General features: G+C 36.8%; 2 protein-coding genes across 10 annotated transcripts in view; one reads left to right on the top strand and one right to left on the bottom strand.

Annotated features, from left to right (window-relative positions):
- The first annotated feature begins 1,608 nt into the window (after nucleotides 1–1,608).
- LOC107266505 (protein KRTCAP2 homolog) lies at nucleotides 1,609–3,823 on the top strand. Of its 2 annotated transcripts, XM_015737085.2 has the most exons (4): nucleotides 1,609–1,795; nucleotides 1,901–2,119; nucleotides 2,403–2,620; nucleotides 3,697–3,823. In XM_015737085.2, exons 1-3 carry the CDS (start codon nucleotides 1,792–1,794, stop codon nucleotides 2,573–2,575), a joined length of 396 nt encoding a protein of 131 aa, XP_015592571.1. In that variant the 5' UTR covers nucleotides 1,609–1,791; the 3' UTR covers nucleotides 2,576–2,620; nucleotides 3,697–3,823. The 2 variants fall into 2 exon arrangements, with proteins under 2 accessions (XP_015592571.1, XP_015592561.1); XM_015737075.2 differs by lacking the exon at nucleotides 3,697–3,823 and having other exon boundaries at nucleotides 2,403–2,706.
- Nucleotides 3,824–3,915: 92 nt separating this feature from the next.
- The window catches only part of LOC107266494, an 18,954-nt gene continuing 760 nt past the window's right edge, over nucleotides 3,916–22,109 (bottom strand). Inside the window, exons 1-7 of one of the 8 annotated variants that reach the window (XM_025083765.1) lie at nucleotides 18,214–18,250; nucleotides 17,650–17,666; nucleotides 17,416–17,559; nucleotides 12,737–12,903; nucleotides 4,675–4,811; nucleotides 4,187–4,363; nucleotides 3,916–4,095 (exon numbers count right to left, since the gene is read on the bottom strand). In XM_025083765.1, coding sequence (XP_024939533.1) covers nucleotides 3,941–4,095; nucleotides 4,187–4,363; nucleotides 4,675–4,811; nucleotides 12,737–12,903; nucleotides 17,416–17,559; nucleotides 17,650–17,666; nucleotide 18,214 — 798 coding nt within the window. In that variant the 5' untranslated portion in view covers nucleotides 18,215–18,250 and the 3' untranslated portion in view covers nucleotides 3,916–3,940. Of the gene's footprint in view, nucleotides 4,096–4,186; nucleotides 4,364–4,674; nucleotides 4,812–12,736; nucleotides 12,904–13,116; nucleotides 13,591–14,746; nucleotides 14,906–17,415; nucleotides 18,278–22,109 lie in introns of those variants that run through there. The other 7 variants (XM_015737034.2, XM_025083774.1, XM_025083776.1 and 4 more) reach the window with 7 other exon arrangements.

Raw genomic sequence — 22,109 nt, 5'->3', positions numbered from 1 at the left:
TGGAAGCTTGTAGATTATTATTGTTGATGCCTTTATTATAATAAAGTAATAAATGAAACTAGAAAAAAATTGATATTTGGTTCGATTTTTTTTACCTTCAGCGTGCAGCCCGTACAACTTTTGAAGAGGTTGAAGCACTTCACGCCGGTTAAATCAGTGCTAAATTTTAGTAATCGTTTTTGTAAATTTTATGCATTATGTAATATTGGTCAGGTAATATTATTGTAAATTCATCGTTCTGAATGTTTTTATGGATTATGGGCACATGTTATAATACAAATCACCCTTCACTGCAATCAATTAATTCATAAAACTATGTAAAAACGATGAAAAATATTGAGCACTGATTTTACCGGCGTGAAACGCTTCAACCTCCTTAATACCTTGTATTTAAAATAAAATCATAACGTCCTTAAGAAGAAAAAAAAACTTCCAACGGAGAGTCTCGAACCACAGACCTCTAGTCTCCTAACCCAATGCCTTGCCTATCGACCAGTATCATGTACTTTCTATACTTTCTTCGGAACTTGTATTTCAGTAGTTAAGTCATTTGCTCTACCGCATAATTGACAGATAAACCATATGCACGATTGTCTCGAACCACAGATCTCTAGCCTCCTAACCCAATGCCTTGCCTATCGACCAGCATCATGTACTTTTTATACTTTCTTCGGAACTTGTATTTCAGTAGTTAAGTCATTTGCTCTACCGCATAATTGACAGATAAACCATATGCACGATTTTCCTTTAAATACATTTGTATGTTCTTCATATCTAAATTATTAATAAAAACAAATGGGAAGCTCCCTTAAAAATTAAGGTAAGGTCAACAACAAATAACACATAGTTATTTAAGAAAATGATTTTATATTTATTTATGTGCACTTGCATATGTGATCTACAATCCGAAAATATACATTCTCAATAGAAAGCAATAAGAGTTATAACACTGAAATTTGTTTCTATTATATAATCTTTGATACACGTGATAAATCCTAGAATTTCTCGATCATTAATTCTATTTAGAATGTTTTTTGTGTTATTAATGTCACTCGGAACAAATGGTGCTTGTTTCTTGCAAACAATTTGCGCGTGCGCGCTACAGTCGCTTTTAGTACAAATCCCCACTCATAGACAGCGCCACAAGATAGCTTGGGATTTTCGGGGCGCCATCTACCCGCCGGGATTGGAACTAAAACTTTACTATAGTATATGCCTGACATACCCCCACGACGTCCTCCGCACCTCTATACCTATCTACACTCAACGGTAGTACCAATCATTTTAAGACACAGTAAGGGAGGGGTCAGCTTGAGTTTGATTGGTTATGCAGCGTACTTCCCCCCCTCATTTTGTCTCACGCCCCTCACCTATAATATCAGTTTATGCTACATCTATGTCTTTTCTATATCTATGCAATCAAATGTATATAACAGGGAGTCGATTGTTAAATCAAATGTAATGAAAATACGAAAAGTAAATAGCTGTTAGCCAATCGCGTGTTAGGGTCGAAAGAAGACAAGTACAACGATTGGCTAACAACTATTCTCTTTTATCATTTTCACTACATTTTAGTTACATATTCGACCCCCAGAGAAGCAACGATTCACTTTACGCTCTCGACTTATTTTTCGAACATACTTGTAGTACTTCGGAGCACGTAAAAACGCTTGCACGAACGAACCTATTGCACCGGGTCTAAATAAAAGTTAAAGTATAACTTCAGCACAGCTGGTAAAAAGTTTATTCATCGTTTCGGAAAATTACGAAGAAAATAGTGAAATAATATCAATGGGTGAGTATGCAGGAATGGTCAAGGTTATTGCGATACCGTTCAGTAAAATATACGAGCTGGTAAGATATATAACACGACTCTAAAAGTTTTTGTGTTTTATTACAGCGGCTACCAGTGGTGTCTCTTTTGTTCTGTCTTCCATTCTGACTGTCATACTTTTTTCTGGTATGCAAATGTACAAGTGGTGGCTGACATCGTCTCAGCTGCACACTGTATTTGGTGGTTACATTGGTTCTCTACTTTTTGTATTCTTACTCACTGCATTGAGTAATTTAGAGGCTACCGTGTTTGGCAAATCCTTCCAGTCTAAACTTTTTCCAGAGGGTGCGTATATGCTTTAGAGACAGTACAGGAGACTAGGACAAAGTGGGACATGTTCACCTTAAAATTTAACTAAATTCTAAAAAATTAGGAATACTTGCATATATTCCCTTGGATAACAATATATTAATGATAGCAAATAGATTTGTAAATAATATGTAGTGAAAATACTATTTGTTTTGTATTCTGAATAATTTCACTAAATAGCTCACTTTGCCTTGGTTTTCACCATGCATATGGATTATATAAAAGGCTTAATTAATATGATATTTACGATTTGGTTTAGTGTTCGTGGCTTTGGTTGTATCGTTGATCGCCTCAGGGATGGTTCATCGAGTGGCAACAACTACGTGTTTCCTATTTTCTTTGATAGGATTGTATTATCTCAATCGTATCTCCCAAGAAACTTATTCAATGCCTGTAATATCAACTAGCATCCATTCAAAGAAGAGGAAATAATTTAGTCCATCCTTTGCAAATATTCCTTAATGTTTAAGAGCAAAGGTACGTCAACTAAAGAATGCTATTAAAATTTTTTAAGCAAAAGATATTTGTGAATAAATCACTTTAATAAAATTAATAAAAATAACTAGCATGTATTGACCAGTTATTAGAGTGGGCAAAGGAATTAATGAAAACTCCAAGTAATTCTAAAACGACGTCCATTCTTTCTGGATATATTTCCCGAAACCCTTGTTAAAATACCCTAATATATCTATTAAGGTGCTCATTAAATCTTATCATCACTATAATAATATCACTATCGAAAACTACGGAGAAGGAAGTCGTTATTGTAAAATATTTCCAACGACTCCACAGGCCAGAGAGCAACTTCTTGAAATTCATAATAGTAGTAAATGAAAATTCAAACTTTAATATATAAGTATTAATTTCGACTCTCGACATTCCATGCATCACATTAGTAAATACGACACCGACGTATAGTACCAGTTTTGTATCACCGAAGGTTGGTCCGCTTACTTGCAAAAACGTTAGAATACTAATTAGCACTAATTATATAATATTGACTTCTTTAAAATATAGTTTGATAATCCCTTTCGGTTAAGAGTACAGTCAAAATGTGATTCTAACAATTTCTATAAATCTACAAGATACCCGCATTGTAATCAAGTCTTTTATCTACTACGATTAATCAATGGATAATATATATATATTTTTTCTCATTGGTCGGTCTAAGAATAATAATTAATAAATATCAAACTCTTGGAGCTGCTCCACGTTCAAAAATGGAACTAATTATCACAACTAGCTCGTTCTACGTTCCACGGATTAATTGAATAATCCGTACTAGTATATAATAATAATAATTATAATAATAGAGGATATCGCAAAGGGCGAATATTAATATTTATCCTGAGCTCTTGCTCTCTTAATTTCCTTTTTTTAATCAACTACACTCTGCGTCCTCCCCTTGTATCTTTTTACGTTTTCTTTTCTTTTAATTATTGTGTTCCCTCAGTTGGAGAATATGGAATTCATAAAGTTTGGACCCAAAAATTGTATAATATCTATATCGGCGGTGCCCTATAGAAGTGTAACAACCGGCTTGCGTCTTACAGTGATAAGAAGAGAGGCGATGAGCGGGCAGCGGAAAATAGGATCATCCTCTTAGTTGAGTAGACAAGAGTTAAGTAAGTGGTTATCCGATGAAGGATAATACGAAATGGGCGCATAGTCTAGTACTGATAGACTATCCGCACCACATAATAGAAGGATAATCTCCATTGAGCTTGGTAAGATTCTAAGCATTCGATTTGATGTCCGACCAAGACGTCAAAAGGACAATCCTCGATAGAGGGCGGTTCAGATGTAATTAGGCCGTGCGGCGCAACAGAGTAGATTGAAACCTCCTCGGAAGTAAGAGGGATGTCTGGTATTGCTGTCCCAACGAAAACTCTTTCCGTTCCCATTGTTGCGACTGGGACGAGTTCCTAGTTCCTGAAGGGCGACCGTACGTTCTGAAAATCAAAGAACCTCTTGTAGAAATATCGCTGCTAAATGATAATCTTACTTTCTTTTTCTGCAATTTTTTATATTCCATTTAATTACCCGTGTCCGCTTCGGACTGTGGCATGAATTCCTGAAGCTCTGCTATCAGCGCACTTATCTCCTCGGAATCCTTACGGATGCTGCAAATTTCCTCTTCGTTGAAATCTGGCGTTATTTGCTTGCACAGGAGGATTTGGGATATCACGTTGCCAATATTTGAAGGACCAGCTTTACTCTCTGAAATGATTATGAATTTACACGGATTAACATACTGATTTGAAGCTTCGTAAGCAAAGATGTACTACAATCATGTAATACTTGCTGATTCGTATAATACTGTGTCATATCACTTGTATGTATACATTATGTAAGATGAATGTGTAGCGCTAGTATAGTAAGTATTTGTAACTATTGTGACAATAACTATTGTATTATAACAATGACGAATACAAAAGAAGCCGCAAACAAAAATTTTTTTTTTAAATAACCCAAATGTGTTTCCGCCAGTTGGTATTTGTAAATTACGGTCATTTCGGCATATGATTTACCGTAATATCCAGACATGTCCATTGGGACGATGCGCACTAGATTTTTGCTTTTGTAGAGTTCACGCAGGAAAAGTTGACTTACGAAGAATAGTAAAACCAAATTTGGACTGTCCGCAGGTATGCCAAGATCCATAGCACTGAAAAATATAAATTAGAAAAGGTTAAAAAAAGCAGCATACAAACATTTAGATCGTAAACGAAATCAACTTTCGATCGATAGAAAATGATGAATATCAATTTTAAATAAAAAATGAGTAATTCTCCCTCCAAAACGATATACACACGCAACGTGCCTCTATTAGATTTATCAGTCTCGGGTGAAGGATTTGTAAATAAAATTGCATTTTGTAGAGGCTAAGTTCCGTTATATCATTTGCTCCTAACTGTATAAAGTGAATAATTACAGAAACTAACAGATACTAATACTTATTAAGACAAGAAGATTAATGCCCGATAACGTTCCCGCCGTGAATTTATCAATTTCAGTAGTTACACTTTCTGCACAGACTAGAAGGATTAATAAAAAATATCGAGCGGCACTATGACGTAGATTTGGTTAGAAAGTTTAAACTGGGAGTCATAAATCTAAGGAGAACACATTGTAGGTACTTATAGATTTTTTTTCGTACTAAAATTCTATTGACACTTTTGACGTCACAATGTCTATCTGTGGCTCCACGAACTTCATGATCTAACTGGTACATTGCAGTCAACCTCCCTCCTGTATCATGCACTCGTCTTCCTCGTTTATTTGGTTGTCGTTAAATTTCGCGCTTGCAGCAATCAATTGCGATTTTTTTAATGAAGCGAATGATAATATGCATTTAATCCGTTTGACTTATGGGATTTATATTTAATTAATAGTTCTTATGAGTACGGAAAGAGGAACACTGTTACCGATAGCGATATCAATATTTGAATGCAATCATTTATTGATACATTTTCCAAAAGGGAGACTAAATCTTCAAAGTTCATTGATGATTTAGAATGCATTTGGTGATTTCCCTTTCATAGAATCATCTGGAGAAGCATGTAACTCCTTGCTAAGTTCAATAATTCATTTGCAAAAAAAGCCCTTCCGTTAATGGGGATTCTAGGGGTTGGAAACGTTCTAAATAATTGTACCTCTTAACAAGTAAAACCCTAATTGAATTAATTGGATTCTTGATAGATGCATTCGTGGCTAATTTGTAAGTGCATCGGTGACTAATGATTATTTCATAGGATCGGCAGGCATGTACGGTAAGCTCCAATGTTCGTAAACTCATGAAATCAACTTATCCAATTCGGTACAATTTCTATAAAAATTATTATTCATTCAATCTTTACAATAATCAGTAAAATAGCCAAGGAAATTAATGCAAATATGTATTTGCAGAGATCTAAATTTATTTATACATAAGCAATTTCATCAGACTTTGGGCACCCGTATTTTATTTTCTGTGCTACGTGGATTCGGTCGTTTTTATTTTGAACACAGATATCCCGGAGACGGTGCACCGTATCAAAAATTATAAAGAATGAGAGTTTTGTGTTTTCTTAGTATCTACAATAAAAAGAAATATTATAAAATTTTGTTGGGTAATCTAAACCTGTTTTCAAAAAAAAAAAACAAATACACAAAACATTTTTTCTTGATCAAAGCCCCATCGATAATTTTTTTGATTAAATTATCTCTGTATTTTTCAGGGTTGAGACTGTCTTTAGGGTTATAAACTTAAAGCCCGCATTACTTTTGTTTAATTTATTAGAATTTATTTGTTTATTTATTTTTGTTTCAGATTTTTAACAAAAATTAGTGTTCTTATAAATTAAAAAAAATTGTGATTAGAAAACGGCTGGGTGTCCCAATTTGTAATTTTGCATAAAATTCATATTTTGTCTACAGAATATTAAAAAAATTCCGTAACACCGATATCGATGAGGCTTTGGTCAGGAAAAAATATTTTGTGTATTTCTCTTTTTTGAAAACCTGTTTAAATTACTCGAAAAAATGTTTTAATATTTTTTATTGTAGATACTAAAAAAAGAAAACTTTCATCTTTTATAATTTTTGATACGATGCACTGTCTCCGGGATATCTGCGTTCAAAATAATAACGACCGAATCCACGTAGCACAGCAAATAAAATACGGGTGGCCAAAGTCTGATGAAATCGCTCACATCGTGCCAAGGGAAAACCAGCCGCAATATGTATATTCAGCAGAGATTCTGAATTACTTAAAAATTTTGTAAATTCTCGAGGATGGTATTAACTTTCCTGTTGGAATGTCTAACAAGGAAGGTCACCTTACTGTACCCCCACAACCTGGGTTGAAAAAATTATATTTTGTAGTTCACATCAAAGTATAAACCCTCACACAAAATGGGCTGCGCACTTGCATATTTAAGGGTGAAATTAATTCCTCAAAATCGGTGATTTTTTTGTTTTTCGCTGATATCTTCGAAACTAAAAAAATACGGCAAAAGTTTAAATAGCAAAGTTATTAATTTTTCAGTGTTCTGCAATAATATGTAGTTGAAAATTATATAGAAATTTTTTATTTATTTTATTTTCCTAGTTTTTCGCTGATATCTTCGAAACTAAAAAAATACGGCAAAAGTTTAAATAGCAAAGTTATTAATTTTTCAGTGTTCTGCAATAATATGTAGTTGAAAATTATATAGAAATTGTTTATTTATTTTATTTTCATAAAAAACGTGTTACTTTATACATTTTCCTCTATTTTGACATAATAAACTTAATTGTTTCGACTCAAAAGTCAATGATATCAATCTACATTCGTTTTTTCCGTCTCAAGAACTCATTAAACCGGAGAGTTATTTTTTTCAAACGTAAAACAGTAGCTGATCGAAATCTATTTTCCGAATATTCGCGACACCAGTGCGTGCACTCTTAATCGACTCCTGGAGTGGACACTGTCCAGAAATAGTTAATATAGTAACTCTTCCTAACAACAAAATTGTATTAGATATTATTCCAAAAGGAACAACAGGGCAAATACAACTATTAGATGTGTTTGATTTTCGAATATGGCAAAATTTTGTTAGGCATTTTTCAGATGTAGTAATTCTTTCCGGTAGCGATGTAAATCTGCATTTAAGAAATAACATCATCAAACTGCAGTCCCTTGTTTTACAATTAACTTTCTTGCCCATATTATATTAATATGTTTAAATATGCATGGTACAAAAGTGGCTACACAGAAAAAAGCACCCCCTGAGTTCATTAATCCGGTGACGTTTGGTTTTGGAGATAATTCGGAACCGCGATGTCACATTTGTGGTGATTTAGCTGTTATAACATGTTCGTGGTGCAAAAAACCTTTGTGTCTCAAACACTTCTTTGAGGAGTATCATTATTGTAATGAATATATTCCATAATATGAAAGTGAAGAAACTGATAAGTGCATGACCTGCTTTTTCCTCCTGTTTTCATGAGTACTACACGGAGAGAAGGATCTGGTAGAAGTTGCTAAGCCATGAAAGTAAAATCTACCAAGGGAGCATGGTACAGCAGCGCTACCAGAGGACATATTGGAAGTCTTACAAGTACCATAGAAATTTTTACCGAACCAAAATAGTAATTTTTCCGTAACATAATTTTTTGATCCTTCCCGTAGACAATGTAGACAAATAATTAAGTATTTTATGAGCTAATTACTATTCGAGAGGAAACAAGTATAATATCCCATTCAAACAAATGTTTTCTCTGAAATAGTAATTAACGGCGTGTTTCGTATACGATTGAGGTTAAGAGGTTATAATTTCCAAATGTCAATACTTATGGATATAATACGGCAATTCACGGTAACAGCCACACCGCTTACCATACTTTATAGTAAAAAGTATCAGTTTTCATATAAAAACTATTAAAAGTCATGGCAACATCTGTGATAACAAAAATTACTATATTATCTAGTAAAATTTCTTTTGTTTTATAATAATATTTGCCAGAATGTCGCTATAGTTTCCATGTACGAGAATTTTATGGTACTTTCTACTCGATAGTTGGTACTTTGTACCAGATCCTTCTCTCCGTGTAGACATCTTAATAGCTCTAATACATGAATTAAAGGCTTCTAGTAAATAAAATGAAGACATGTATATTAAATAAAGTTTTATATAGAATGGAAAAAAACCATCTGATACTTATTCGCTTGTACTAAAATGGATGCACAAAACTAAACTAGAAGTAAATGCTTTATGAGTACAATAAGACAAGAGTAGAACAGCATACCTGAATATACTAAACATATATAAGTATGTAAACATTTTCCGTTTGACAAATTTATCAATCTTGTTGAATTTTCAGGTAAAGTAAGAACTTTTTTGATGATCAGATGAAGAAAAATATATAAAAAACACGTTTTTTATGAAAATAAAATAAATACCAAATTTTCATATAATTTTCAACTACATATTATTACAGAGCACTGAAAAATTAATAACTTTGCTATTTAAACTCTTGCCGTATTTATTTTAGTTTCGAAGATATCAGCGAAAAACGAAAAAATCACCGATTTTGAGGAATTAATTTCACCCTTAAATATGCAAGTGCGCAGCCCATTTTGTGTGAGGGTTTATACTTTGATGTGAACTACAAAATATAATTTTTTCAACCCAGGTTGTGGGGGTACAGTAATGTGACCTTCCTTGTAAGTGCTTCTGATCTTGCTTCAGGGTTCATTACGTGGTCTGGTACTTCCACTGCTGGGAAAGCGTCAATTAACAAGAAGTCCAAGCGTATATGGGACAAAGCTATTTGACTCACGAAAGAAAGCATGTTTAAAAAAATAAAGAAAAGGAAAACTGAAACAACCCCTTTAATGTGTTCAGCGTGTGCGAGGTCAAACATTTGACCATCATTGTCAGGATCCTGAAATATTCTTAGAATTCAATTATCCAAAGTATGGGCTGATTCTCCTTTGATAAACATCTTTTGTCTAAAGTACTGACAACTTCTTTTCACTCTATCGACCTTATTACGTATTCTGCGCTTCTTTTTTTCTTACCTCGTTAATGGAAACGAAGTGACGGTGACTCGGGACGTTAAAGCTAATCAATTTTACCATTTGCATGCTTATAGCTATAAGCGTCGCCTAACACAAACTGTAAAATACGTATATAAGAAGACGTTTTACAGTAGAAATAAGGGAATTAAGGTAAACAAAATAAAAGAAACCAATTTGAAGTCTAGCACTTTTGAAAATTTCCAGTATACTAGTGAAATTTTTATTAGTCGCGAATTGTTTTTTCTTTTAATCGTTGCTAATAGCTTAATTGGAATGGTTGTGTGCACGCAGTATGGAACTTTGTGCTAAATGACAAAACTTCGAAGAATACTTTCGTCCTCGCATTATATTGGCTGAAAAATAATTTCTACTGAAGTTTCGCAGTGCGTGAAGAGGAAAATTATTATCCGGAAATGATTATCTAGAGGAGCTGTTATCTCTTTACGATTAAAGCTCAAATCGAAACTAGCCAAGTACTGCATGAAATATTTAGAGTTTCATTAAAACGGACCCTAGACCCTTCTTGGAGAGCGGCTGACCTGAGTATAATAAGTACCTGGAAAAGCTGCGGCAGAGTTCACCTCTGTTACTCATTGTACGACACAGTTGTAAGAATCCTCGGAACTTTCCTTTTCTTTTTATTTTTACACGTTCTATCCGGGGGCATTTCCTTTATAGTCTGTTTGTTTGCCGACGGCAGATCTTCTAGGAACCGGAAACTGAGAGGATGGAGGCCATAATGGAAACGATAGAGCAACAAAGTTTTTGCGAAGTGGATTAATGACGTGAATTATCGAAAAAATAAAATAAGTACATAATTTTCCTTATTTATCAGCGGATTGGTAGTGTCCTTATAAAATTGTCTTCGAGAAGATTAAAATATTTTAAGCTTATGTTGTTAGCTGATTGTATATGAAAGTCGTAAAAAAGTATTGGGAAATTTAGAGGACAAATTGAAGTTTTTATTATTTTGATACCATACTAACAGCTGTTTAAATATTTAATTCTTTCGAATGACCGAGTGCGACTCTAAAGTGCAGACACGTGCCGCTCCTGACGAGATCGTGGTTCTTAACCTAGTTCCACGAAATGTTTGCATATTTTGTATAGCTTGTAGACCTAATGATACTTTAATTGATAGCATATGACGGAATTGATTTCGAAAGTTATATACTACAAATCCAAGTGTCTAAGGAAGTGTGTTGTTCCCTATCCTCTCTATGATAGTCAGTTAGTTATAACACAAATGTGTGTTAAAAAGTGTCTTTCGTAGGAAGAATGGGGAATAACACATACTTGCCTACACACTTGTACTCGCAGTGTACTATGTATGTACAGTTATGGTACAGTATACTATAATAACTGCTACCTCAAAATTGAATATTGCGTGAAAAGAATTTATTAATAGGCATATTTAGTAAGTAAATAGGCATATTGCAAATATTTTAAAGCTTTTAGCGTTAATTATATATTGGGTGATGGAAAATTTTATAGGTTTTTTAAAGAAATTCATTGTCCTTTATTGATTTTCATTGCAGCAGTAGGGAAACGTCTTCTTGGTAAATGGCGCTAGTATAAAACTTTACATATACATATTCAGTTTTCATTAATCATTTGTAAATTCAGTATACAAATGATTAATTATTTAAACCGACGCATTTGAGAGGCCTTAAAAAATCTAATGTCGAGTACAGCGCTTCTTTTGTTAAGTTGAAAAAATTTTATTGGTTTTCACTTTTCTCACCAAACTTTTTGATATCTTTATTGCTCAATATAGCCTTAAATTATCTAGGTCCACAATATGTAACACTGCCTTATTACCAAGTTCTTAATTAACGAAGACGGTTCGATCGTATAAAACAAGTTGCATTTCTGAAAATATCAAAAATTAAAGACGGGCTAGAGACTTGAATATCCAAAGTAAAAATTATCATAGTTGTTTGACAAATCTATAAAGTCAATATTAGAAAAAATGTTGGAAGTTTAAAAAAATAAAAATAAAAAATTCGTATGAATGTAACAGTGTGCAATAACATTTGAATGTTGAATCGCTTGCCTATGTGTACAGCCTACTTATGATTTACAACACAAGCGAATATACACTCGAATATTACGATCAATCAAAATCGTTCAGATTCAAATTAAAATGGAGTGCCTCTCACACAGCATCACTTACGTGCATAAATTGGAATAAAAGGCAGCATTTCGTTACAAAACACTGTTGCCTTATGAGGGTAAAATGAACGAACTACTGAGCCCTAAAGAACATGGATTTCCAATTCGGAGTACCATCGATCATTAAATATTCATGTGAATCTTAATTACAATATTTTCTCGAAAACACTTGCAAAGTGACTTCGCAGCAGGAACGGCTTACTGATAAGCAAACGGCAAGCACTCTAAATAATGCCGGAAAGAACAGAGCGTCCAAGAGTTAATCTTTATCCAAAGCGTCGTTATCAATCAGTTAATCGGAATTTATGAATTTTCATTTTTGGAATAGAATACCATTTTAAAGCTATATCACATTCCTTCGTAAAAAAGGCGCTACATCGTATGTAGCTGTTAATTAACAGCGAGACAAATAAAAATGAGACGCGTCCCGTTATTCTTTTTTTCTTTTAATTCACGTTTTGGCATGCCCCCTCGTGCGTGCGAATTTCGCATAATTTCTATACAGTAAACTTATGCCTCGCGAGAAAGGCGACAAAGAAGAAAGAGTGAAGCGAAGTAAAAAGAAAATAGCAGCAACACAATAGAAATGATGATTGAAAAATGGTGGGGGTAAAAGTAAAAAATGTTGGCGTGCAAAACTGGCATAAGGGTGAGAATGAAGGGTTGACTTGCAGCCAATTCTAGTTATACGTGTATCAGTTAACTTGCAGCGCGAGACTCGATCGATAGATTATAATCTGAACGTTGATTGAGCAGCTAACTGTTGCACGGAGGTGGATTACTTTTTCTTTATGTATTGTATAATTTAGATGTTTAGCCACAATTCAAAGACATAACATTTTCGTAAAATTTATTAAATTCCTTCGACCTACCTACGCATTTGCGGCAATACCAATTGCGATGTGTTCTTACAAGCCTCGACGCAGCTTCTTCGAAGTTTTCTTATCCTCTCTCTTAACTCTGGACAATCCCGTGGCTGGCCGATGTTAATAAGTAGATCCCGAAATTGCGCTACCTGACTGTTAATATCTTGTATGTGCTGTAACAATAGAAGAAAGAGAAATAGAAAGAAAATTTTAGGTATAAAAAGAAGTAAGTACACAAATTACGAGAACGCGAAAAAACAAATAAAAAATTATCCCACCCCAATGAGTAATTTTTTAAAAATGGTGAAAAAGCATGGACACTAACCCACAATCGGTAAGACTTCTTTACCGATATCCTATAAGATAAGCGTTGTTTATTTATTTACCAGTATAATCGTCCGATCGGATCGTTCGTCGGTGCACTTGCCGATCGAGACCGTCGGCGATTCCGTCATTCTCTATTTTTCGACGACTCGATCACTTCGCTGATCGTCACGTACGATGACAATGTCAAAATCATTACGTGTCATCGTCGAGTTATCGAGTGGATAAAATACGAAGAACATAAGAATGGTAGAAAATAAATTATCGTTCATAGTTCCGTCGGTAACTGACAAATTACCATTTTAAACATCGCATCTTTTCCGTCGTTTTTCAAAATAATTGTTCGCACTTAAAAAAAATCTTGTCTTTCTTTTTATTTCTTTTTTTTTAATTTTATCACATTAATTTATTTCTCTCGTATTCTGCTTGTCTTTGTATGCTTTCCGTCGCGAAAAGGATTTCTCGATCCGTTCTCTAGTGAGGGGCGCAACAAACTAAAAGCTGCCTTCTGAAACGAACAGTTTAACCTAACCTAACCCTAAGCAAGGCGCATGACCAATTCTCTGATTCCCTCCCTCTATTACTTTCTCACTCTCTCCCAGCCATTTCGCTTTCTCTCTTTCCGAGAAGAACAGCACGTCTCTCACGCATCCTCTCACCTCTATCTTTTCTCTCTCTATCTCATCGGGTTAGGGAATTGATGACGCGAGACTGCAGAATTCTATTTTAAGGTTATCCCTCGTAGACCGAATTGAACCATGAGAATATAAACTTCTGTTCTCTCATTCTTTCCATTTTCTCTCTTTCGCTTTAACGGGTCGATGTAAAGACTTTAATATTATCGACAATTCAGCTTCGTTCGACTTTCCTTCATATTCGTAATGGAAGCGAAAAGTTTCGCGTATCGCACGGATAATTTATTGTTCTAGCAATTTCTGAATTTTATTCCTTTTATTCTTAGTGCGATCCCGTTTCGTATCTTTTATGATTTAAAAACTTTATTATGGAATGTCATAAAACAACTGTCATTAATTTAATTGCAATGTAGGGGAAATTTGTTTAAAACGAGATACATTTTCCCGTGTTATTTCTCATGTCGTCTTAGAAACTTTTTCTCTACGTACATTCTCTTTAAGTCCTGAAGTACGAAATCGTGCAACGTTATGCTGTGTTATGTCACACGTCATGTCCTTCTGTTTTCACAGAACTCACAATAATGTTCTCCGATCACGCAAAAACATATGTAAAGAATGTAAAATACAATTCTTTCTCGAAAAGTCCGTAACTCTTGCTCTAAAGTTACAGTGACGTAACATGGGAATACGAGGGTTCTCATCTAAATAGAGTGAACAATTAAATGGCAAATTGTCTTTAACCTAATAAATTGGTTCTGCCGAAAATTAGATTCTACCGTGGCAAGAGGGACGGATAATTATTTTTTCAACGAAGCTAAAACCCGAATAATCTCCGGATAATTAAGGGAAGAGTTTCTATCCGGCTTGAAAACCTGTCAAGCTTTTTATTCAAATATTTAACAAAAAGCTTTATCGTCCTACTTATGTGACAATTATTCCCATATATACCATTATTACTTACACACACACACACACACACACACACACACACTCTCTCTCTCTCTCTCTCTAAAAACGCTTTTCACCAGTTAAACCATCCTTCTTATCTGAAACTCACATGTGCATACTTCACAAACAGCAACTGTTTCTTTACGGCATTACGTTTACGCCAGTTGTCCAACGCCGTCTCGTCTATACGGTGCGACATTGCTGATCAATTGCACAAAAATCAGAATACTTTAAACGCTGTTTCAATTCGACTGTCACGCCTTGATAGTCGCAGAGCGACTGTTACAGCTACGAGGAAAGGTATCGGATTATTTTTCTTGCAAAGGGAAGCAGGAAATTCGCATCCGTTTATATTACCGCGATAAAAAATATGTGTTCATATTTGGTAATATGGTAATATGCGATGGATCAGCAGTTTAGAAGAGGATCACAGTAATCAATAGAACTGGTTTCTGGCGTTGACAGGTTACCTAACGAGGGCTCATGTGCTGAAAGGGATCGCATATCGATCCTGTACCAAGCGTGGGAGAATATTTTGTTCCGTAATACCAGGAAGCATCGGCGTCTGTATGTAAGCAGAGCGAAGAGAAAGAGAATTACGAGCGGAAGTCGTGGTCAGTCAGAAGATGGTAATCGTGTCGATTGCCAGTGACGCTAATAAAATGGATACGTACGATGTCGGATGTAAAATAAGAGCCGCGGAATATCCGGGTACGTAAAACATAACTGACGCGTAGGAACGTTAACTTTTAGGTTAGGTTAGGTTACATTGTTACGTTGATACGCAATGTTCTCTTCATTAATGTACAAAACGCAATCCCGTGAGTCGTTATTACCGTATCATTTGACATAACGAGAGACAGTCCCTGGAGTCTGGAGTTCGGAGTTTGAAGTCGGGAGTTCTCGTTATGACAAATTTTTAACATATTTTTTTTATGCTATCCCCTTTTATACTATCTCAAATACTCTTCTTTCTTTGCACGGCTACGAATGGGGATTCCCCTGAGAGCGCGAAACTGAAACTGGATAAACTACGGCGCTCCTCTTCCCCTTTTATTCCCTCTTTAAGCTGCTCTCGTATTAGTGAGTGGGCTTAAAGAGAAATAGGTAAATGAATGTAAGAAGGAAAGACGGAGATAGACAATCAAGGAGAGCGATGAAGAGAGAAGGAGATTCGTAAGGAAGAGGCTACTGAATTCTATGGTAAAATTTATGACGATATCCACTACTATCAATCATCTCCTTTGAAAATCCTTAATCAATTTCGAACGATTCGAAATCAATTCAATGCAAATTTCGTGGTGAGTGGACGACCCGGCACTTTCTTCCGCTCCCTTTTCAACTTCTTTTAACTTAAAGCTATCCGATCCTAATTTCCATATGAAAATCCAATATGACGAATAGGGCGAGACTTGCCTATGGCGGGAAAAGAAATGAAAAAAAGGTCAGGAAAAAAAATAGAAAACGTTGCGATGGGAGAGAGGAAAATGGCGAGAGCCTAATCACACGAAATAACAAAATTTGTGCTCTATCAAGTTTTTGTCGAGCATCTAAAGATATATCGTATATACAATCACGATTGTAAGCTGAGTTTCAAAATTCGTTCCAAGTATCACAGACAATGTAATGCCCGTATTTACATTTTTACATCTGAGAGAATTAGCGCTATTCCCATACGCAAAATTAAACTTATTAATGTAATTGTTAGTATTTGGTTAACAAAAAATTCTAGTCTAGAATGACGTCAAAAATTGTGTCAAGATTTAGATTTTTCACTATAACTTATTAATGTCCATGTACTAACCATTGCTTTTGTAATGACAACTATACATTTTGCTCCGTTCACGCAGCACTGATAGCAAATTTCGAAATCTATCGCTAATCTCATTTCCATGTTATTTCTGTAACGCATCTGCACGGAACAATTCCTATAACTCCCATGGTAATGCAAAATCTATTTGCACGGACATTTGAGATCTAAGAAAAAGGCCCGTAAAAGTTTCTCGGTCAGGTGTTTCCTTTTTCGAGAAGAAGAGAAGATAATAAAAGTTCTCCACCAAGGGTCGTGGAAAACGACGGAAAAAGTTCGTGGCTAAGAAGCCATTAACTTAAATACTCTCTTATTACACATAAAGTTTATAAAACCTTTTGAGGTTGCGGATATTTGAAATAGCGTTACTACGATTGTTCTAAAAGTTATTCGGCGTATAATCTTATTAGAGAAGGTAACGGGAATACAAAATGATAATATCATTATATACACTTCCGGATGGGTTGGGGCAAAATTGAGTTTATTTCCGACTTTGAGGATAGGCAAATACTTGAATCGTTTCAATTGTTTTTATATCCTTGGTTATTAACCTCACAAGTTCACTCCCAATATCAGTTCTGTCGAACGAAAACATTTCTGACTAATATATTTCTGCCTAATCTTGCCTTGCCGGTAAAGTATTATCGATTTTGGGCTAGCGTTTCATAGTTCATGAAAATTGTATTATATGAATGTATGCATCACAGGTTTACTTTTGTTCCTTGAAAATGTTTAAAATGAATACAAGACGAGAAAGAGTAATCATAGAGGTGTGCATCAGAAACTTATCAGTTTGCTGACAGGCTATTTCAAGCCAATTCTAAAACTATCCCGTGCAGCCGAGACCTCCTCTGTTTTTGGCTTAAAAACTGCACAAACCAATGTAAGTGCAAACACGAGTTAACTCGTGACCGGTCAGCAAAGTGTTAATAATGCATTTAACATATTAAATTATATGTAATTTTCACTTTGTTCGGATCCAATTGTGCGAGAACTGCAGACGGTCTGTGGTAATGAGTCGCAATGCTCATCCATCCAATGCTGCTGCTGCGCCTCCTTGCGACAGCCATTGTCATCGTCATTATTATTGTCCTCGTCGTCGTCCCCTTCAACTACTGGCATTTTTACACTATTATCTCAAAATCAAGAAATGTCATAGGTATCATCATGACTATTCACGTAGACACACATTTTTCACGTACAATCACAAGAATTCCCACTAAGCATAGAGAATGAAATTAGATAACGACGAGTCACTGATCTTCGGAGAGCGTTGCGATCGGAAAAAGGGACGTGGAAATCGTTAAAGAAGGGAGGATAATTAGAGAAATGGGCAGTCGTATTAGAAAAAGGGGGTGTTTATGGTAAAAACAGGCGTTTTCGTTGTGAAAATAGGCGTGTAAATCGTTGAAAGAGGGCGTGGTAATCGTGTAAAGGGCGTGTCATCCATAAACTAAATATCAACACAGAACCGATTAGTGTTGTTTCTGAAGGACAACGCCCACTTTGCCACACGCGAATACACGTCACTTCGAAGCGCAGTCGAATTAGGGACACGGTGCAGGAACTTTCTACATAATTTACAACGTAATTCTGTTCGATATAGAAAATTCACGTAGACAGTATTAAGAAGCAACGAAGCGAATAAACATCAGTAGGACCACGACAAAGACAAGTTATACAGATAGTGCGCAAAGAAGAGGCAGGTTGAAATAAATGAAGGTATAGCAAAGGAGGAAGGAGAGAAAGTTGTCGAAAAAACCGACTAGACCAGCAGAAAGGCACTGGGACACGTCGGGTTGTGTATCGACTAACTGAGAGCGAACTGAATAAGAGTGAGTTCTCGTTTGGCACAGCTACCCCTATCTTCTATCCCTCGAACCCTCAAACCTCCTACTACTGTTTGACCTTCTCCGAGGCCGCGCACCCTCAGCAGTCTCACCACCACCCAGGCCATTCACAATTCCGATCCCATCCCAAGTTTCGCGAAACCCGCAGGCAGTTTGACAAACCGCCCCACTTTTCCTTGTACTCCTCGTCCTTCCCTCTCGCCCGTCACCACGCCCACACACCTCGTACCCCCGAATCTGTCCTCATTTTGCGCCGACTCTAGCAGCATCCAGCATCTCTCAAACTATAGATATAGAAAATCTATTGGACCACAATACCCGACGGAGACACCAGATAAAGCAGCTACCCCAACGAGAATCGACGTTAAGCGACATCAAGCAGTCAACTTACGAACAATGTCGTTATCTCGGCCCACATTAAGATTCGCTACTCTTCATTCCTCCATTTCTTGTGTTATCCTACGAGTGTGGATAGAAGCCTCGCATTTCGGTTAGATTTGGTTACTTTAGACTGGGTAAGTAGTATAACAGGGCCGGTTTTGGATACAGATTCCTGCACCGACATATACCGACACTCTAGGATCTTCGAAGGTGCGTGTTCGTGCTAAGTTAGCAACGTGTGCGCTCACAATTTCCGGAAGTGACGTTATCAAGACCCCTCGATTCTAAGAATTTTTGCTCGATTCCGGGAATTTTGCGTCACATTTCGGGAATTTTGCGCTCGATTCTAGGAATTACACACGATCGAGAACCTTCTAGAACATTCTGGAAGCTTCTAGAACCTTCTAGAAGGTTCTACACAACAACACAAACCTTCGACGGTTTGTGTCCGTGCTAAGTCCCTGAAGATTGCTCCCAGAGCCGACGGTCCTCTCGCGGGACGTTTTGATGGAGCCCCTTGCCCCAACCCCGATCCGTGTAGATTTCAAACGGCAGTCTTCGGCCGTCTTGACCTCGAACGTTATTTCGCAGAATTGCGCATCGAGGATGCAACAGCATCGAATCCAGGAAATTTGTCAGCCATTCGATTCCAGGAAGCCTCCGTGCAGGTTTCGAATGGCAGCCCCCTCCCCGAAGCTTTCGATGACTCCCCCGACCCCCCATGCAGACTTCAGGCGGCAGCCGAACACTGTTTTGACCTTGTTATTCAGAGTATCGAATTACTCGCAAAAGATAAGCGACCCTTTGTGCACTTCGGAAACTTTTTGATGTACAGTTCGAGCTCAAAGTGCGCAATTCAGGTAGGTGTCTTATCGCTCGAACCGATGCAAAACAATTACAGGAAAACCTTGAAACCTTCGTATAAAAGGCCCTTCGATGATGCGCAGCGATCATTGTTTATTAAACCTTCAGTGCATTATTGCTATTAACGAGATGGATTCTGCAAAGTGTAAAAAGTTGATCGAGATTATGGAAGGAGCGTATAAACTTCTGAAGAAGGGTTCATCGATTGCAGAAATTGAAAAATGGACGAAATTTGGCACTCAAAATATCAGACTTTCAAACAAAATTTTGAGAAACGTTACTCTTACGATCGAAGAGAAAACCAAAATTTTAACAACGATCGGAATCCTCAAATCTTTGAACGAAAAATTTAAACAAAAACTTCGAAAAAGAGGTGGAGGAACAGCGAAAGAGAGAAGAAGTGACAGAATGCGTTGGGATCATTTGGAATCTGCCTTTAAGGGAAGAATAAGGACTGGAGTGATTGCAAACTTGCGACACAAGGACTTGGCCGTTTCTTGGAAGATTCAAGAAAACTGTTCATTGCTAGAGTGAAAAACGCACTTCGAAAGGACGGAAATTTGAAGGTGAACGTCATCTTGTCCTGCAAATTTGAGATCATGAAAGCTGGAAAGATTGTCGAAGAACAAGTTTTTCAACACTAAAAACGAAGTTATACTACCGTCCACCGATATCAGCTATTGGTTCAATACAAATGTGCGAGAAAAAAATACTGATAATAATTGAAGACTTTCAATAGAGGGAATCAGGTTGGTCATTGCTTGAAATTATAAACTTGGCGGTGAACATTAATAAATATATACCGATACACGGTGGCCGATACTATCTTCATCCAACTACCAAAGGATGTACAAATCAAGAAAGCAGTCGTGAACCTTAGAAACAATGATCCGTACTGTTTTCTATGGTCCGTTACGGCAGCTCTTCATCCAGTTAAAAATAATGTAAGCGTTATCAGTTCGTACCCTCACTTCAGCTCAGTGCTAAGGTATGAAGGTTTAAATTTTCCCATTGGTTTAAAGGATATTCCAAAATTTGAAAAAATGAATGATTTGGCAATAAATGTTTGTGAAATAGAGAGCGATAGTGGTAATGAAATAGTACCAATTTACTTAAGTCAGCAAAAATCAGATAAAAAAAGGACTCACCTACTTATGCTAGAAACAGAAATTTATTCGAATGGAGATGAAATAGATTTCACAAATTGTAATGGGTACCACTTTGCTTGGATCCGAAATCTGTCTCGCTTATTGAGTTCTCAAATTTCAAAGCGCGAGCATCGTACCAGACTGTGCGACAGATGAAGAAAAGCCGTGAACGATGCGAATACAAGTAAGGAACAACTGAAAGAAAGGCAGAGGCACAACGAGACGATGGAAGCCATCGCGTTAGGCAAAGGACTGTACTTGAAACTCTACAGAAAAGGACAGCCCTTCATCTGAAGCCAAAAAACTTGAAGTGAAACTACCACGCCGGGCGCTGACCGATGCGGATCTGCTAAAGTACGCCAAGATCATGAAGATTCCACATTGTCGCGGAGTCTTCATGCGGAACGCTATGCCGAAGGTTGGGCTGTACAAGTACGAGTCGGCAATCGTCAATCCCAAAGACGAAGATGGTCCAGGAACACATTGCGTCGCGTACAAAAGCTGAACGATCGAGTCATTTATTTCGACGGTTTCGGCAATCTTCGACCGCCGCTAGATCTTATCGGATATCTCGGTGTTGGTAGTGTAAAGTACAATTACGAGCGGTATCAGGAGTACGATACTTTTGCATGTGGACACTTGTGTCCAAAGTTCCTATGCGGACAATTAAATCGTAAAAACAAGTATCGTCTATATAAGCTTGCTATGTAATTTCACAAGGTCAGTCGAGCGTCCGCAATCATGGAGGATTCATTCACGTTGACTTTATCAGGCACCTCCTCCATACCGGAAGCTGAATACTTCCCTCCTATCGAGCTTTCCCCGTACAAAAATTACCCTCTGGGACTCGTCAAGTTTCTGACCTTCAATTCGATTCCCAACGTGTTCTGCAAGCTAATAAATTACACACGTCCGACGTACCGGTCGCCATTCTGAAGGTGAACGCCCTACGAGTCGAATGCAACGTTACGACTGGCGCTTACATCAACGATCGTAAAGTGCACACCATACACGAATTCTTTCCGGTCGTGCCACCCGGATACAAGATGATAGAGGTGCCATCGCACGTCATTTATCTACCGATCGCCACCAAGACGATAGATCACCTGCAGCTTCGGATCAAGACGATCAAGACGGGGACCTGGTAAATCTTCAAGGAGAAGTCATAACGATCAGGCTGCACGTCAGATCCATGCGATAATGGGTATCATCTACAATAGGAAAATTGGCAGTGGTTATAACAGTAGGCCGATATGCGAAAGAGGGATCAGTCGTCGATCGCTTTTCAAGGCGCTAACACGTGGAAACGTCTTGTTTCTCGAAAATCTAGGATTCAAGGTCGCGAGAGGAAAATAAAGCGTCTCTCTCTCTCTCCCTCCCTCTCTCCCTCTCTCCCTCTCTCCCTCTCTCCCTCTCAAC

Source organism: Cephus cinctus, unplaced genomic scaffold (genome assembly GCF_000341935.2).
Source record: "Cephus cinctus unplaced genomic scaffold, Ccin1 Ccin1_scaffold0021, whole genome shotgun sequence".
NCBI lineage: Eukaryota > Metazoa > Arthropoda > Insecta > Hymenoptera > Cephidae > Cephus > Cephus cinctus.
The sequence above is the reverse complement of the archived record's forward strand: the minus strand, read 5'-3'. Positions and strand labels throughout refer to the sequence as shown.